This window comes from Chelmon rostratus, chromosome 10, assembly GCF_017976325.1.
Source record: "Chelmon rostratus isolate fCheRos1 chromosome 10, fCheRos1.pri, whole genome shotgun sequence".
NCBI classification, from domain to species: domain Eukaryota; kingdom Metazoa; phylum Chordata; class Actinopteri; order Chaetodontiformes; family Chaetodontidae; genus Chelmon; species Chelmon rostratus.
Window position 1 is genome coordinate 7,345,834 of NC_055667.1, and position 19,152 is coordinate 7,364,985.

The 19,152-nt window shown below is 41.9% G+C and overlaps 2 protein-coding genes across 2 annotated transcripts in view; both read left to right on the forward strand.

The window, feature by feature from the left end:
- The window catches only part of LOC121613068 (ral GTPase-activating protein subunit beta-like), a 42,966-nt gene extending 38,349 nt beyond the window's left edge, over positions 1 to 4,617 (forward strand). Inside the window, exon 33 of the transcript XR_006007168.1 lies at positions 4,579 to 4,617. The gene's annotated coding sequence lies outside the window, so the exon portion shown is untranslated. The remainder of the gene's footprint in view (positions 1 to 4,578) is intronic.
- The window catches only part of prex1 (phosphatidylinositol-3,4,5-trisphosphate-dependent Rac exchange factor 1), an 80,275-nt gene that overhangs the window by 14,075 nt on the left and 47,048 nt on the right, over positions 1 to 19,152 (forward strand). Inside the window, exons 2-8 of the mRNA XM_041946327.1 lie at positions 3,902 to 3,967; positions 4,218 to 4,340; positions 9,787 to 9,891; positions 13,128 to 13,229; positions 13,685 to 13,846; positions 17,510 to 17,643; positions 17,984 to 18,099. Coding sequence (XP_041802261.1) covers positions 3,902 to 3,967; positions 4,218 to 4,340; positions 9,787 to 9,891; positions 13,128 to 13,229; positions 13,685 to 13,846; positions 17,510 to 17,643; positions 17,984 to 18,099 — 808 coding nt within the window. The remainder of the gene's footprint in view (positions 1 to 3,901; positions 3,968 to 4,217; positions 4,341 to 9,786; positions 9,892 to 13,127; positions 13,230 to 13,684; positions 13,847 to 17,509; positions 17,644 to 17,983; positions 18,100 to 19,152) is intronic.

Genomic DNA, 19,152 nt, shown 5'->3' on the forward strand with positions numbered 1-19,152 from the left:
AGTTTCCCCTCACAGCCCGTCACCCCTGTGGCAAGAGACCATCATGTGCAATATCTCTGTTGTGCTCCGTGCAGCAGCTGAGCCCCTTCCATGCAGCCACTCTGACTCATTATTATGAATTGAAGGGTATCAAAAAATGAATTTGTGTCCCATCTGACCAACTATTATTAACACAGTGATTGATGCCATCACTATTTTTAGGTATTGGAGAGTAACTAAAGCATCTTATGCACACAATCTGCTGTCAGCTGCTTGGGGCAATCTATGGAGGAAAGGCCGCTATGTATATACAGAGCTGTGTTGTATCCAAGGACATCTATGGACTATATTTTTAAGGACCACAATTTGCTGTAGGCAGTGTGCTATAAAACATAATCATCTGCTTGTTCAAACTCATAGCCAGTGTTTGTCAAGACTGTGTGGCTGAACTAGATCTCAGACAAAAACAGCCAAACAAATCTGTTCGTCTTAACCAACAAAGACAGTTATTGTTATTCATCATTCATGTAAATATTATTCACCAATGTCTGATCCTCCACTTAAGGTGATTACACACCCTCAGCTCACCGATGACGATGTGCTGATGTCAAAAAAGAGGCAGAAAGGTCACCTGAGATGGAGATATGAAAGTAAACAAGGACCGTCAGCCGCATTCTGCTGCCACTCAGCATGTTGATTAAGAAGTAATGAGCTCAACAACTGTGTCCAGTGGGTAGAGCAGAGTCACCGTGTCTGTCATGACTGCCGTGTTTGTTTTTCCTGATTGATTTTTTTCCAATAACAACTGGCTTAGCTATACACTGCGGAAAGGATGGCTCTTTCAATATTCATCTCATATCTTAATGTCACTGTGTGTACGTGTGTGTCTCCGTGCGTGTGCACAGCGCTCTGAGGTATTGTCCTTTCCATGCAAATGATCCATGACTTTTAATATGCTGAGGGTTATCTGAGGGTGCAGTCGCATCTGCTTCTTCTGTGTTTTCCAATCCAGAGGGGGAAATAATGGGTGTCTTTTAGTTTTGCATTTCATTCACACTGCTGACTTTCTAAAGCCAGTCAGGAGATGCTAACAGAAGTCACATGTAATCACACGTAGCCCGTCTGTGTGTATTGGTAACCAGTCATCTTGCCAAGTTGCAAATTTAGGATTTGGAGTTAAACAAATCAGATTCCAGTCTCTGTAACATCTGCTGTGTGTGACTGACTCGTATGTGCTCTTGGCAGGAAGTTACTTTGACTGATGGTCATTACTGCTTAGGACTAAGAAATAGCACAATATGAAAGCCAGTCCAGACTGCAGTTTGCCCAATTATGACGCTTGGCTCTTCAAGCACAATGAACTGCTGTCCATCAGATGTCAACGTCCTTCCAATTATACCCATAATACCTTCTTTTGGGGCCATTTCCTGTTGTTGATTCTGATCACACTTTCTAAATATTACAGTCCAGACTGTATAAATCCTGAGTTTGAATAAACACACACATGCTTGATGTGCATGGCCTGTTTACTCTCTGCTCTGTCATCTCCTCTGGCTCTACTCAAGCCAGTGTCTCAGTCATGATGGTGGACAGAGAAAGCTTCCAATTTTCTCTCCAAATAAACCTGTGCTTTGTGATGGAACAATGGAGACAGCCAACACAAGCCTTGGTGAAAATGGCCATGTTGGGTCGAGGATCTGGACTCAAAGGATCTCTTTGTTGCTCCTTCCCTCCATCCTCCCTGCTGATCCCCCCCATCACCACATCTGTGTGACACATTTAGTTTAAGGAGTGAATCCTGCCTGGATCAGCTGTCTAAGACTTCAGTGAGGAATGACTCCATAGTCTAGATGCTTTAGTTTTATCTCGCCCTGTGTTCCCTTTCCCTTTTTTGTTTTCATCCTTTGCCCCCTTTGCTCTCTCCTGCACCCACATCTGAAAGCGAATGAGGAAAAGTCTTGTTTCCTGCCTCTTCTTGTCTTCTCTGCCAGGGAGCAATCTCTCACATGAGTGACTCCTCCAGTGTGGACACGGTACAAGTTGCCATATGGGAGATTTAATTAGTGTACGCCTCAAGCACAATCAGCTCCCTCCCAAAACCAGTCAAGAACACGATGACTACTGCTTCCCTTTAATACTGGTCTTAATTAGCGAGGTCGCAGCTCACTGCTAAAGACCTTTGCTTTCTATTTTGGTACAACCTACGCAAAAGCTAGTAAAGAGGGGAAAAAACTGGAGACTCTCCTCCCAAAGTGTTCGGTCTCAGAGGAAATGATATGATTGCTGCCTGACTGCCTGGTTGGCTGCGTTCTATCTTTAGAGCAAATGTGTGATTACAAGTGTCAGTCTTTCATTATAGGCAAGTGACTTACTGTAAGTAATACATGTTGTTGGCTGATGTTATGTTTGACTGTATAGCACATGCTAGGCTTTTCTATGAAAGGCCGGTTCACCCAAATTACAATAAATCATTTTCTTACATACATCTCATTATAGCTAGCCATGCAAACATTTTGGGTTGCTGTTTATTTTCCATCGAAATGTATTTGGACTGGATATCGATTCTCAATACTTTTTGAGTACCGACTGAAAACAAGAAACCATCAAGAACAGAAAAATGTTGGTCCCAATAGTCAAATGATTGGTCAGATATGTGCACATTTTGACTTTACATTTATTTGAACAGATATTTCCATGATCTAATTTGGGAAACTATTTTCAGTCTTTATTTAATTTGTGCAAATTATTGTGTTATATGAAAAAAGTCATGTTCATGTTTATGAAAATATGAACCATTGACACTTTAACATGAGTGCTCAGGCAGTATGTGTACAGATCTTTGTGCTGCTTGTTTCATCTTTGTAACTTTTAAGGGGCTTGTGTGAATCAGCTCAAAGAGCTGCAGTAATACTTAGACTGTCAGAATCATTCTACATTCATCAGAACCCAGTGTTTTTCCCCTTTGTAACATCCTTCATCCACGCTATCACTTTTCAGACTTGAGGCACTGAAATGCAGGCAGACACACCAGCAAGAGCCTGCCAGATGAAGCAGGAGTAGAGTTTTATTTGGCAATTTGGGGATTCATATCTCCATTATCCCTTTCTTTTCAAGACAGTGTTGTCTGGAGATGAGGCAGAGAGCCAGACTGAGGCAGGTAAAGCCTGTCAGACACAAGCTGATAGAATTGGGGAAGAGAGAATAGAAGAAACTGTTTGCAGATTCACTTCCCCTCTCTTCACCATTCTTTTTGTTTTCTAAGTTATTCTGATTGGCAGGCATGCACGCACACACGCACAGACAAAACTGCGCACACAGGCAAAGCTCAACTTGACATGAGCCTATTATGGTCGTCTTTGGTGAAGTGGTGTGTGTAGACGCTGCAACAATGAAGCAACTATTTTTGCTGATGTCTTACAGCTGACTGCTCAGGTGCATTAGCTTCCACTGCAGAGAATCCATACAGTGAGCTGTAAGTGTCACAAGGCAGAGAAAAAAAAACCCCGTCATATAGTGGAAAAGTTCTGTGGGACCGAAGGAATATGAAAAAGCTGTGACACGCTTGAGTCTTGCACCGTGAAAGGCAATCTTCTGTTAAGTGTGTGACTGTACATGTGACTGTCTATTGCTCAAAGGCTTGTGTGTCTATGTCCATGTATAGTGATGTTACAGAATCTGTATGTACTGTGTGTATTTGTTTCCTCAAAGCAAATAGCACAGATGCACTCATTTTTAAACAATCAGTAAAGTGAACCTGGACTTCCACTTCCAGAGTCAGACCAGTCTTGTGTGATGATTCAGGATATTCCTGTTATCTCATAGAGAGCAAATCAGACTCTCTTGGGACATTCAAAATTCACTATGCTTATATTTTCATAGATTTTTTTTAAACGTGGCTGATTTGTTTCTGTTTCCTCTTCAGGCATTTTTGCATCGAATCAGACAAACCTCAGATGACCAACAGTGTCTCTCACCGGAACATGTCAAGGTAGGATTGGCTTTTCAAGACTTTTTTGCACAGCCAAAAGACCAAGCCTACAAGTCAGAGCATCTAAAATGATTTTTGATATTACAAATGCTCAGATGTAGTATTCATTCATGGATTTGCCTTCTTTCCCCACATCTCTGTCCATCTGTTGGCCACCTCTTTGCTCTGTTCTCTCTCTTCCTTCCACCCCGCCTCTTTATCTCTTCCTTCCTCTGCATCCCCTCCCTTTACATCATCCCTCTGTTTATAGATTCTGTTTTCAAATATTGAGGACATCCTGGAGTTGCACAAAGAGGTGTTGTCTGCAGTGGAGACCAGTCTGCAGCCGGAACCCAGCCCTCAGCATGCACTGGGACACGTGTTCCTCCAGTTTGTAAGCGCATGGCACACACAGAAAACACACAGAAAACAGCAGACAACCACACACATATACAAGCACACGCATGCATGAATTCTTCCTCCATGCACAAACACACACACAAACTCTTTTCATGGGCCACCCGTAACCACAGATGCAGGGAAAGCGTGCAAAGCCTGCTGTGAAAATACCCCCTTAATTCTCTCTTTCTCACATGAAACACCCCTCCCATCTCTTGGACTCCCCCCCCAAAACACACACACACACACACACACACACACACACACACACAGACTACCTCCACGCCTTTGCCTTTCCCCTTTTCCCAAGCAGGCCTGCATCCTGTCAGGCTAAAGAGTCTCTCTTCCCTCCATCGCTCTTCATCAGACTATGCAAGTCGCTGTTTGTGCCATCTCCTTTTTGCCCCTCCATCCCTCCATCCAAAGATTCCTCTCCACTCTGTGACCCCCACCCCCACCCGCTCTGCTCCCCTCCCCTCTGTTTGAACTCATTTGGCCCCAGGGAACAAACAAAGAATGGTCTGTGTCCGGGAGGAAGAGATGGTGTGTCACTCAGTGAGGGGACAATGCTTCTGCTGGTAGCACTCAATCTCTAGCTCCTTCTGTCTCCCTCTTTCTGTTTGTCTGTCTCTGATAAACTTCAATCTTCAGTTCACTTTCACTGATGCACAAAACACCTCAGCTAGGTATTTCACCATCATTTTGCTCCATCAGCCGACAGGTCAGTGTTGCAGGACACCATTAGATTCAAATTTCTCAATGACAGAAAAGTTAAGTGTCATTGTTGGAGAGCCAGTAAACCTGCATGTTTGTGTCCCTTGCTTTTTCACTTGGATTTAATCTAATAGAGGGAGCCATGGATCTGTGGATTTGTGGCTTTAATAAGATTAAATTCAACCACTGACATTTTTTTCTGCCTCTGGAGCAGATTTTGCCTCCGAGAAATATCTATATTGCTAAAAATCCAACCCGCGTGTCATTTTATGAACCACAACACCACCCCCCAATAATAACAGAGCCACTGCTTGCTTGTGGCATGAATTCTTTTAAATCACATCATTGGATGGCTGTTGAGTTGGCTCATCAAAATGTACCTTCACACATATGTGGGCCGTTATGGTCATTGAGTCTGTCAGGCCAAGTGTCAGGGCGGAAAATTGATTTTTTTTTTTTTTTTTTTTTCCATCGCTCTGCGATCAGACTGGGAGATATAGAGGTCAGGCTGGATGAGTAATAGGGAAGCTGCAGGTGCTTGGATTTCTAACTGGAAGGAATAGTCTCAATCTTTTCATAACTTCGGTTCATTTTAAGCCTGCCTCAGTGCCAAAACAGGAAAGAAACCTTTGTGACTCAAACTAGTATTGGATATAATTTTCAGGTATGACGATGAATCATAGCGATGAAGCAGAACTCAACTCTGTCACTGTGGCATTGATGTAATAAATTTAAATAATGTCTCAGTACAGCTCTGTTCAGCTGATTATGATGTCATGTGAAATATGCACATGAAAACAGAGGCTATATATAGTGGTTTAAATGTACAGTATAAACTCTGTTGAATGTTTATAGATGTTTTAGAGTTGCAATCAATAATCAATCAATAATTTCACTATCAATTAACCTGTCAAATTATTTATTTGCTGGTTTGTCTGACCTATTGGCCCAGACCCAAAGATATTCAATTTGCAGTTCCATAATATGCAGTATAATGAATACATAATGAATGAATTTCATGATTGGATAGACTCAGGCTAGCTGTTGTCCCCTATTTCTAGTGTACTAGCTTCAGGTAGATGTTTACTGTATACATGTGAGAGTGGTTCTCATCTAACTGAGCTAAAAACAAATAAGCCCATTTCCTAAAATGCTGAAGTGTTCCTTTAAATTGTTAACTCATTTCAATCCCAATAGTTTTGAAATAGTTTTCAATATGTTTAATGAACAAACATTAAGTATACACAATATATAAATACAAACTCACTTTCTTGCTTCTACATTATAGTGTGTTACAATTCCTTAACTGTTTATATACTGCTTATAAATGCTATATAGGGGGACTGAACGTAAAGTGTTGCCCTGCATATCCATTACAATTCCTTCTCCAACCCATGACCTTCCTCTCCTTCAACACTGACACCTCTCAGCCAATCGGTCGGCCCTGTCTGGCGCCCTCCAGCCATAGCCCTTGACCTCGACCAGAGGTCAACACCATGACTGGGATTTGATTAACCTCCCGCATTGTTCCATAAGACTGTCTGCCACTCACAGTTAGGGGAGAAAAATGGGAAGATTCATTACTATTCAAAGTCAGATGTTGCCAAGATGGTTTGGGAGGCTGCAGCTGTAAAAAAAAAAAAAAAAAAAGAAAAAAAAAGAAAAGTTTAAAATTAATTTAGCCAAAAATTGCCATTGTAACTCTTCTTATGCAGTATACAGACGCTTCTTCATCACTATTAATGAATATTTAACAGTTTTAACGAAATGATATTTTTCTCACTAAGTTGAGGTAAAAGTCAGAATGAGTCAGTTTCCTTTCCCCAAATGCACACGCACACACAAACACACTCACACGTTTAAGCCCTCGTTTCAAGATGCATGAGATTATTCAAACTCTGCAAAGTTTAAAAAGTGAGTCATGTTAGAGGAGAAATCACAGACATCAATATTTGCTCTATTTCTGGGAGTGTATACATGAGCACCGTGCAAGAAGCAACAGTCATGTCATTATGCACTTTCTGAACTACACCCATTATGCCTTGACTCTACGTGATTCCTCGTGTGTGATACTACCCTCTCATCTAGCCTTCGAAATAACATTCCAGTGACGAAGAATTCAAATAAAGACTTAGGTTTATCACAGGGACAACCCAAGTCTTTGAGCTATTCTGGGTACAACTGATGTCTTTCAGTCTTTCAGAGTAGACCTGATGTTTTAGACTCTTTGCTTCACATGTTGGCCTTGGTACGACATTTAGGTGTGTTTTTGAATTGACTATTTAGTTGTTGTCACCCGAGAAAAGGAAATACCTTGGAGTGGGCTTTGGTTGTAAACGTAGCTGCAGAGAGGCATGCTGTTTTCAGGTTCAGCTACCTAAGAGCCACCATATCCAGGAGCACGTAAGTGTAAACTGATATACTGTGGCTACATTTACATGTCCCTAAACACCCCCTTAATATTCAGCCTGCTCAAGTTCTTGAGTTGGTCCATGTATTTTCTTTTTCAACTGTATGCTAATTTTAATATAGACCAGAACAGCTTAGTGCAGGTACAAGAAATCTCACCATGTTTTTTTTGGGATACTCTGATACTATCTGAGATGCTGACACATGGAAGCAAGTCATCCTGTTTACTGCCGGATTTCAAAGTGTGACCATGTTCAGTGTAGTTGTTGCTAGCAGTTGAGGAGAGCAGAGAAGGAGAAGAAATATTCTGTTTACGTTACTAGTCACATGAACAGCAAACTATTAGAGAGGACATTTTTCAAGTTGCTTGGTCTGCCCAGACCGAGACTTCAAAGGACCATTCAGTGGTTTGTCCATGTTTTAACCCTATGACAAGTGCTTTATAAAGCACACCATTAAGTTTTCTTATGTGTTTTCCAACAAAGCAGCGTTGTGAGAAACTGCAAAACACATTACATTACATACACATTACAAAGTATGCACATGCCTGATATGTGGCACCAACATAGTTTGTTGTCAGAGGTTGTTCTGTGGGAGCGAGAGCCAGAATCAACTTCACTGTCGCGCTACTTTGAATTTGTTTCTGCTAGAGAGCTTTGGTACTGCTGAGCTAAGAGAGTGGTCTCCTTGAAACACAGGAGGGAATCTGTGTTTTATGTTTTATGCTGAAGTGTAACTGGTGAAGCCCGCTTAATCTGTAAATGCTAATTTACTGTGAAATATACTTTGCACGAACATTACAATATGTTGTCAGACTGTTATGAATAATGAACCTTTACGTACACGTGAACAAATAGACTGAAGTGGTCTTGACCCTCCTGTGCTCTCTTCTTCTAGCTATGCAGTGCACTAACTCAGTTTGACAGTATCTGGGGTTTCACGCCATATGCTGGCCCAGCTGTTGCTCCCAGTGGTGCTTCGGACTGGAATCCCCTGCCAAACGTGGCTTTGGGTGTGTTTGGGTTGTGCGCGTGTGGTAAAAATTGCCCACCACTTCCATTGTGCTGCTCACTTCTGTTACACATCGGCAAAAGTCTTTCATCATCTGGTCAGAGGAATGGGACTGAGCAGAGAAACTGAGATCTATAAAAAGAGCTGTTAGCTTTGTTTGGCCTCTTCCGTCAGCACTGCTGCGTTACCATATAAACAGGCACATGCACTCTGTGGCGACATTCTGTATGTAGTTAAGTTTGTGTGTGGGTGTAAAAACCGCACACATAATAATTTTCCACATCTGTGCCAGGACAGGATACTGGCTCGGTAACCATTTGTGTTTATAAAGGTGTCGCCATAGATGATTATTTTAAAGAACTTGATGGTTCTTTTGAAAATTTGAATAATTTTATTCAAACATGCTGTCAGCTCTTCACCCTGATCAGTCTCAATGACTGTCGACTGTTATAGGACTAAGACCAAGCCAGCTTTACATGCAAAGCCTTTGGCCAGTAGCATTTCAGTTGGGTTGAAAACGGCGTCCAGACACCTGCAGTTTTAGATTTCACCTATTAGGCTGTTTCGAATGACAGTTTCAGTTTCTAGACCTCAAGCTCAAGCCTCACCATGCACATGGTTTCATATCCCAATTACTGTTGCATAGTTAAGAATACACAATAGGCTTCAGGAAGCTCCAGGGTATAGATTCAGCTGCAGCTGTGATACTGAGTACATTGTTGTCTACAGCATGCTGCTTACCCAGGTGTCATATTACAGATTGTCAAGAAAACTAAATGGCAGCTCTACAAAAGCAGTATTAGTGCAAGGGTTGTTTAGTCTGGCTGCACTATGTGAAGCTATCACTGAAGAAAAAGAGGAAATGTCGTATAATGCCATGGTATTTGTTTTTGCACTATGATGCAGATTACTTTGAAAAAGAGAAGTCAATGATGCCAATGAATGCTAGTACAGAATGATACAAAACGCTTTTTGAGAGTCAGTATTCTTCAATGATTCTGTCTGATCATTGTTGCAGTTACACTTTACCATAATAGGCTGGCAGAACAAAAGCTGATGTTGCTACCACTACAAATAATAAGCAGTGACAGCTGTGGAAGTGCAGTTATCCACCACTTTCCTTGCGGTAGTACAACTGAATCTCATTAGACTATAGTAACTGGAGCCTTCTCCGCAGTTTCTGAACTGTCAGTCTTCCTCCTGTCAGTTGGGTCAGTAGATCATTTAAGGCTGCCAACTAGCCAGTAAAACATGGTATCAAGTCCCTGGTCTGCAATCCTGACCTGTGTTTCTCTCCTGTTTTGCAGCGGGAGAGTTTCTCAGTGTACGGCGAGTACTGCAGTAACCATGAGAAGGCTTTGCGACTTCTCATGGAGCTAAACAAGATCCCCAACATCAGGACCTTCTTGCTGGTAAGGCACCACAGTTCCTCTCCTCTACCTTGCTTGTCTTGCCCTTTCTTCTCATTGCTTATCCACTCCTCAAATCATCAAATCTGTCTCTCTTCTGCTTTTTTATGGACTTCTTTCCTCTTTCCACTATGACTCTAGATTTCTCTCCTCTTAATTATGTAGAAAAAAATCTCAATGTTTTCAATACTTCATGTCACATGAGTCTCGTGTATCCTTTCCTCTACTTGTGATCACACTTGTGTTTGTCCACATAACCCTTTCACCTTATTTTCTTTGCTGGTATCTTTACTACCATCTCCCCTTGCCCTACATTTCTTTCCTCCTGTGGGTCTCCTCTTGCTTGTTTTGTTTTATGTCATTATTCATCCTCCTCCTTTTTCCTTCCATCATGTCACCTCCATTTCCATGTTAACACTTTAATAAAGAGCAGAAAACATAACGAGGTCAGAGGGTTCTTCCTGTCCGGACAGGATGCAACCACCAACAAGGTCACCTTTGTGTTGCTCTTGTGGTGTTTCCGCTGCCAGCTGTTTCTGTGTTTTGACACCCAAACCTTTGGGCTCTGGACAATGAACTTAGAGTGGCAACAGGGCCTTTGAGTGAGGGTCCAACCAATGAAATCATCTGCAGATTCTGGGCCAGCCAGCTGTGGAGTGTTGGCAGCTTTTGTGGGCTTGGCTGAGAGATCTGAGGCCCTGCGTTTGTCGCTGCCTGATGGTTTTCCTTCCATGGCATTATTCTGACCCACAGGACTGGAAACAGTGGGATCAGAGTGTTGCTGTGTGCTTTGGCCTTTTGCTTCCTCTGGTCCAGTCATGCAGTGGTTAATTGGTTAGGTCTTACACAACATTGGTGCTTCCAAAATAAAATCACTACACAACATCTGGTAATGTATTAAAGCAGTTGTCAGACCTGCCCAGTATAATCTCAAATATTGGACTAGCACTTGTGCTTTGTGTAGCAACCATGAGCAAAATAGAAACAAGACTGATTCACTAGAATTTAGAAAAAGCACACAAAGTATGTGATTCTCTGGAATCGCAGGATACGTAATGAAGGTTTTTCAGTTCCTGAAGTGGTGACCATTGTGAATCATTGTAATAATTAATGGTTGTGCAATATGTATTGCTGTTGGCTTCTTTTCAGATGTGTTTAATTCCAGTGGATTTTGTTTCTGGATTAAACTATTTTTATACTAATTGAATCACAGAATGAAAAAAAAAAACATCTGAAAGTCTATGTAGAAATTAAGTGTTAATTGCATTGGAAGAAGAGAGAAGTGAAGCGAAAGCAAAAGGAGGTCAGAGTGAAGAGCAGAGGGAGTTCTGGCTTTGGGCTGGCAAATTACAAATAAGCAGAAGATGAGAGGAAAGAAGAAAAGGAAGTTGTAGAGGATTTAGATAGAAATGGGTGTGAGAGAAAATTATATTAGTATTGGTACATTAGAAATGTGTGCAAAGTTCTGCAGACATGACCATTTTTGTTGCTCATTTTTCCATCAGAAATACTAGACAACCCCCACCATCCTCTTCTGCTCTGTGTCGAGTTGAAAGGAGTTGCCATATGATTATAATGCTCTAAACTGATCTCCTGCCTTCTCTCCCACTGGAGAACACTCAAGTGGTTTATCTGCATGGCTGCTTTTGATCTTTCATCCCGTCCCATGAGCTCATAGCATACTGACAGGCTCCACTCCTGCAAAATACAAGGCGTAGCGAAACCATAACTGTAACTGTAAGCCCCCCTTTCTGAAGAACTCCTCCTTTCAACTGGTTCTGGGGGGCACTTTCTGAAAGTCCAAATCTTCTGGGGAATGAGAGGGAACTTTAGAGGTTTCTCAGTGACCATTTTGTTGAAAAGTGTGGATATTTTGGAGAGTCTTTTTAGTGGCACAGTAGAAGAAATATAGTATAGGTACAGCCACGGAATTGTGAGTCCAAATAAGCCTCTTTAAAAATGACACTGACGTCTTTTTGGTTTTAATCTCGTGGCTGCTGCTTTCCCGTAACACATGCAGAAAGGGAATGATCTTTTGGTCTACATAAAAAGGTGCTACCAAACAATCTCCATGTATTCCTATGAATTAAAATACAAAAATAAAAACATGAATCAAAAGCAAGTCCAGTATACTGTATATGTTAAAGTACACCTCTATCATCACTAATCTCAACATGTGGCTCAAAGAGACCAAAAAGTGATGTTGTCAATAATTAAACACCATAGACGTTAGTCTCAGGATGTGGTCTTTCATGGTAATGCTCTTGGCCCAACTGCAACTATCGTGGATTGGACCTAATAAAACTGAGGCTGTGCACAGAGATCACTGAGGTCAACCAACATTGTAATTAAATAAACAAATAAATTAATGGCAGGGTGATAATAGTAGTTCTGTATCCTGTTATATACTTGCTAAAATTAGAAATCCGCTAAGAAATGAATAAATCATGCAGGCCTGCATTATGATTAATGTCGACAATCACACACTATCGATTTTTTTTAAGGAGACTAAATACACAAATGCCATTTCAGTGGCAGCACAACATTTTCTACACACATGCATTTTTTAGTATGACGAGCATGTCCCAATCTGCATACAGACTTATATATAGTACCACACCTGAGGCTTTGCTCCCAAACAGAGATTTATTATTCTACTGCACCTGGACCTGTTATAGATCTGCTGCTGGTGCAACAGACTGTGACTGAATGGAAATGACAACAATAGTCAATTAAAGCCTGTTTATTCCTGAAAAAAAACACACGCGTGAGACAGCAATTGAAACAGCTGCAAATGTTCAGACAGGTGCTGTCATAGATAATAAACATTTTTCAAAGTTTTATACAGTAGGCAAGGAAACATTGAATGGACTCTGTGTTGCAGAGACTCACTTACCATGGAAACACTTTTGCTAATTGGAAATAAAGATGAACAAAAGGCACACTTTGACAAAGCTGGACCCACCAGCGTATTTTCTTCTGTGACATTTTTGATTTTTGTTTTTGTACACAAGCATTTTGAATAAGTGTATAATGTGCAATTACTGCTAAAATGTTAAGAGGTTTTCTCTGTATTCAGTCCTTTTATTCTCAAACCCTTACTGTATACCTTTTACATTTCAGGCAGAATCTCTTCTCTTTCCCTCTGGCTATACACATAATCCTTGCTTTATCAAATATTTAAGGTATCTCGGTGTGTATCGGTGTTTAATATTGTTTGTTTTACCTTTCCTGTTCAGCACTGTATGCTGCTCGGAGGGAAGAAAAGCACAGATATTCCCCTGGAGGGCTACCTTCTCACCCCCATTCAGAGGATCTGCAAGTACCCTCTGCTGCTGAAGGTACTGTACGACTGCTGCACTAATATAATGATGCTGTCCACAAATAAGAACGTACAAGCTTTTATTGGCATATCCACAGCCTGCACAGACAATCTAAAAACTAAACTAACATAATTGCTTACCTCAGAAAGCTCACTACATTGGTACAGTGCATGCATCTGTGTTGATCAATGCCAGTTATATTACTGGGCCAGACATTTTAGAGCAAAAATCGTATACCGATTGCCATTTCAAGGCACTCTGTCTTCCACACCTATGAGTATATATGACCATGGGGGTGGAGGGTTTGGGACTCGTGTAGAGGAGGCGTTGTTACTAAAGGTCACAGAATACTTAATGCCCCCCTAAGACTGATGTGCTGTTTTTTTTGTTTTTTTTTTTTTTGACTGTACCTGCTTCTGGAAATTCTACAGGATGTTTTAATTCTCAGCCCACCTCCCCTTTCCCCAACCTAGGAACTGCTAAAGCGGACCCCTAAGAAGCATGCTGACTATCCAGCAGTGGAAGAGGCTCTGCAGGCCATGAAGGCTGTCTGCTCCAACATCAATGAGACCAAGAGGCAGATGGAGAAACTGGAGGCTCTGGAACAGCTGCAGTCCCACATTGAGGGCTGGGAGGTAAGAGCAGCAAAGAAAGAGAGGGAATAAGAAACGCTCAGGACGAAGAGTGAAGACAGGAGTCATTAGGAGACTGGTGTCACAAGAAAAATCTACTTCTCTGAGAGCATCGTGAAATGCAACACAGTGACGATTCTTGCACAGTTTCTGCAAAAGGAAGAAGCCAAAGTCCTCGAACACAACCACGACAAAAACATTTTTTTTTAGAAATACTCCAAGCATGACGGTCTCCACCTTTCTTAAGAGTTAAACGCTATTGCAGCCAGATCACAGCTCTCAGCGCAGGGGCCACGGATGGGGCTTGGGAGCTGAGCGATGGGGCCAGTGCATTTTTCACGCCTCCCTCACCCACCACAACAGAGGCCTTGTCTTAGCAGGCACCAATGGGACAATCCACCCACACAGGGTGCCAAGAGGGATGCCAACAGGCATACTGCCCAATCAGAAGAGACCTAGGAAGCAGAGCTCTAGTCTCACATGTTCTGGGAGGGTTATATCAGGGGACATTTGAAGTGGCGGAAGAAAAAAAAAATTAAGGATGGAACCAGAGAGTGGGCCCCACTGGGACATCCCACTATCTGCTTGCCAAAACAGACCCTTTTTTTTGTCTTTCCCTTAGAAAAATGTCATCATTTGACCCTGATAATTGTCCACCACGACAACAAAGAAACAAGAAATGGTCATTTCGCTTGGGCATATTGACATCATACAGAATATTTCATGGCAACTCTTGTGGTGAATAGTCAGTTATGTGTTTCTTTCTATTGGTTTGTGTCTCAGGTTTAACCCAAGACCATAGCAAGTAGTGCTGAAGGAACAGAGCAAAAGATTGAGAGAAACGATTCTGTGATTGTGATTAGTGACGAGAATTGTGATTTTTCAAGCAAAGATATCAAAGATTCTCGTGTTTCATCTTCATCTCAAATGTGAAGACAATTTTAAGCTAAAAATCTTTGAGTATTATTTTGATCAGCTTAAGCTCTGAGAACATGTCATTGAAATTTTTCATCATTTTCAGACATTTTATGCATACAATTAGAAATAATAATAAAAACACTAATGCAAGTAGCATCACTGTGAGCCTCTTTCAGATTACTAAAAGGTTTAAGGTTGGACTGAATTTGACCTAAATTGCTTGAACATTTTCTCATTTTTTTCAACGATATTAGTCATTAAACAGAAGTTAGGTTACAGCCAAAGTCCAACTTTTATCTCTGTTTTTGTAAGTTTTTTCAGGGGAAAACCTCAAACAGACAGGACAAGACAGGCAAATTCTCATTCTTCCGCTGAACACACACACGCACACACACCCTTCACCCCCCAACGAGCCATCAGCCTTACAGCATTAGTCTCGCTCTTCTTGCCTCTCCAGCCACTCTCCAGGCTAATCACCTCCAGCCCTAATGGAAGAGGACGCCAGTAGTGCCGATTCAGGCCCAGACGCATTACCGCTGCTCCGACACGCTGTGCACATGCACACACACACACGCACAATTCTTAAACTTGCATGTTATGCATGCATTATAAAAAAAGGGAAGCACACATATGCATGCAAACACACACAGCAAGACATGTGTGCATGTGCACCCGTAGGTACAAGCATGCCCTCCGAGTTTCACATACTCCTACACACGCTCATGCCCACCCCCACGTCTGCTTAGTGCAGTTAACATGAGGTTGAATCGATCGTCTGAAACACAATCCCCTCCCCAGACCCTATCGGTATGCACCTTAAGAAAAGCCCAGAGAATCATTTTTCTCTCTATGAACTCTGGAGCGATGAACATCCATCATAAACATATACTCCTGGGAATCAATTATGGACGCTCGAGAGAGGGTGTGGCCTGTGGGGGGTTTCCACAGGTCTGTGGTCGACCCATGTCAGAAACATCAAAGACAACGGTGAAGTCCAAATCTGATGTATACGTGTAGGCCTGTGGGGAAGTGGCGGGGGTTGATGGGTACTCTACAAGCCAAAGGGGGGAGGTTGTACTAAGTCCACACATGGGTGTATTTAGTTCCAGATGATTTGGAGTGGAATGATCCGTTTAACAATGAGTAATGAGTGTATTTTAACTCAGTTACCTTGCTTTATGTTTTAGTAGCCCTGTTATGACAACTTTTGGTGGGCAGCATGTTAACCTACTCCTGCTCATGGACGCATTAGAAGTAACTCACTTAACTCACTTGATATTTCATTGGTTGTTTGAATTCTGATAGTAGGAAATAGTTTGATTTGTCATTCACAATTTGGGTAGGAACATGTGAGAGCACGCTTGCTCATGCATGCATCTGTATCTAAATAATTGGTCCTCAAGTTCAGCCACTTTGTGAAAATGTTAATTGGACACCATGGTGTGGGCAATCAGTGAGGCTTTTAACAGTTAGATTGACGTCAACAACCTCATTAACAAAGACTGAAAGGTTCATAGACCACTTTTCTAAATATTCTTTTTCCAAACTTCAGCTTAAAATGAGAAATTAAGTACTCACACTTCTCTTGATCTTTTGTGATTAATATAATTCAGACAATTCAGGACATAAAATCTGGCAAACTTGTTGAATGGAGAAACACTGTATATTTGCTTCAGTTCTCGCAGTGTTGACTGTTAAAGACCAGTGTGTGTGGTTTGTGTCATTGGCCTCTGCACTGCGTCAAAAAGAAAAAATGTTCTTTCGCTCTTAGCAGGTTGTGGTGTGTTTGATACCTGACGAGAAACGGCTTTTAAGAAAGACTCAATCACATCCTGTGAAGGTTGAACACAATATATCTTCCTTAATAAGTACAGCGAAGTTGACTTGGCCTTTGTATCACGATTTTAAAATTTCCCCTTGGCTTGACAGAGGTACAAAGCATTTGACCAGTTTTCACTGCAGGCATCAGAAAATGGCTCAAGCACTTCCACCTGCAATCTGAACTATGTCATGAGTCATGTTCCTCTTCCTCTGTACATGTTCAGCTGTATTATTATGTATATGGATCCAGGTATCCGTCTGTAGCTTGTGTGCACATGTGTTTACATCCTGAGAGAATGCAAAGGCTTTGTTTTCCCCCAAAACAAGAATCCCACAGGAAACTATATGTAGGCCAAGGTAACACGTTTGCGGGGACGCCCTGCCGCTCTTGCATTTTGTGCTTCCAACTGATCAACACAGTATGAATTTGCTAAAACCTCAAGTTCGATACTACCCTGCTGTAATGTTTGGAAGCTCTTCAGCTACTGTGTGTTGACAACACTCAGGGCTTAAAGACTACACTTTGGCGTTACTTGTCAGAGGTTCAGTGATTGCTGCTAACTCCCTCACCCCCACTGCACGCAGTTGTGCGTTAGAGATGGGTGGGGGACAGCTGTATTTACTCCTTCCTATCATTGATGATGGAATGAAAACAAATAATTCAGTTTCTTATTGTTTCACTGAGGTTATGAACTCTTCAAGTTTTGATACAGACAACAGTGTTTTCCTTGCCACTCCCCAATTTAGGCCAAGAGTGCTTTCAGAGTTTCCACACTGCTGAAATAAAGTCAACTATGGTTGCAGCACACGAGCTAGAAGACTCAGGAAACTATAAAGGCCCTGTATGTGATGGATAAAACAACTTGATGTTGTTAACAGTAATAATGTCAGTAGCTAATGTCATTTTCAATCTTGTTTTTTCATCAGGGAACCAACCTGACAGATATTTGCACAGAGTTGCTGCTCCACGGAAATCTCCTTAAAATCTCAGCTGGCAATATCCAGGAACGTGTCTTCTTCCTGTTCGACAACCTTTTGGTTTACTGTAAGAGGAAGTCCAGGTGAGAAAGGCAACTTCCGGACAACTGCTTAGCAACTACCACAACGGCGTGCCAAAGGCTAAAAGGAACAAGAAAGCATTCAAAAATATTTTAATTGACTGACTACTGGACAGGAGCTAGACATGGAAAGTTAGGGGAAATGTTCACATTCCTGTTTGTGTAGACAGGTTTTTAGTATGCAAGCAAAACAAAAACAACTACATGTGTCTGCAGCTCCCATAGCCGTGTCTGTATGAATGTGTGTGTGTGTTACAGACACAAGTTCTTTTCTTGCTGCGGCACTGGCATCAACGGATATTTTCCCTGCTGAGTGTAACCACAGTGTCGTCTCATTTCCTAGGGTTTCTGGAAAGAAGTCCACCAAGAGGACCAAGTCCATCAACGGGCCCCTCTATGTGTTCAGAGGCCGAATCAACACTGAGGTGATGGAGGTGGAAAATGTGGAAGATGGAACAGGTTTGTGTGTGCCCAGCAGCGTTACCCTTCGAGACTATCTATATGTCCATTCATGCAACTCTCTCGAAGCATTTGTGTAGTTTTGCGCGCGTCTCTGGTTGTTTCTGGTGTAGCCATGTTACCCAAGCTCTTGATTTGTTCACTTTGATATCCGAGCTAACTGTAATATTTACGGATTTCAAATTGCCTCAGTGCACATCTTATTTCTTGAAACCGTGCTGAAACTGGTGTCTGGATATGAATCAGGTAGTTGTTGACAGTTTGGGTGGAGTATCATACTTGCACCTACTTTCAAACAGGATGTAGCTTGCAACCTCATCTACCACCTTTTGATGTCAGCTATTCAGTAATGGGTAAGGTGTTGATACAAATCTGAGTGCAAAAGCAACCCTAATCTATGGATGATAAACCTGACGAGCTCTCGCATTGGCTGAGGTGTTGTGTCAAAGATATACGACTCATCTGTGTGATTGTTGTGATACGGCCGCCACTCAGCTCACGTTGCTGTTGCGGTTTGTTGCGAGGCACGGCGCTGGGCTTGGTACGTGTTGTCTGCCGGTGTAGAAACACTTTGTCTTCCTCTCACATGTTTCCTCTTTTTTTTTCTCGTCAGTGCTGGCAGAATATTTTGCAAGCTCACATGACCTTTTTTTCTGCATGTTGGCTGCAGGCTGTCACATTAAGGCTGCTGAAGGGGAAACCACAAAGAAAAACATGCCTTATTCGGAGAACTAAGGGGTCCCACTCTGACAAGACGTACATTTGTGGACTCCCAGAACACAGCTTAATGAGTATAAAAGATAAAATGTGGAAGTGGTTGGGGTTGCCTGCTAAATGCTTGAATGGAGACATCAGGTTTTCTATTGCAAAAATCATAACCAAAATAACCAAAATTTCCTAAACTATGCACAATATGCCACAACCTTAAGTCATTCAGTTATAGAGACTGGCGTAAATAGCAACCTGTTCTAATAATTTAGTGTGACCTGCGCGGAAATCCTTCACAAATATCAAAAATGTCCTTACCTTCACTTGTACACGTCTCGGTCTTGA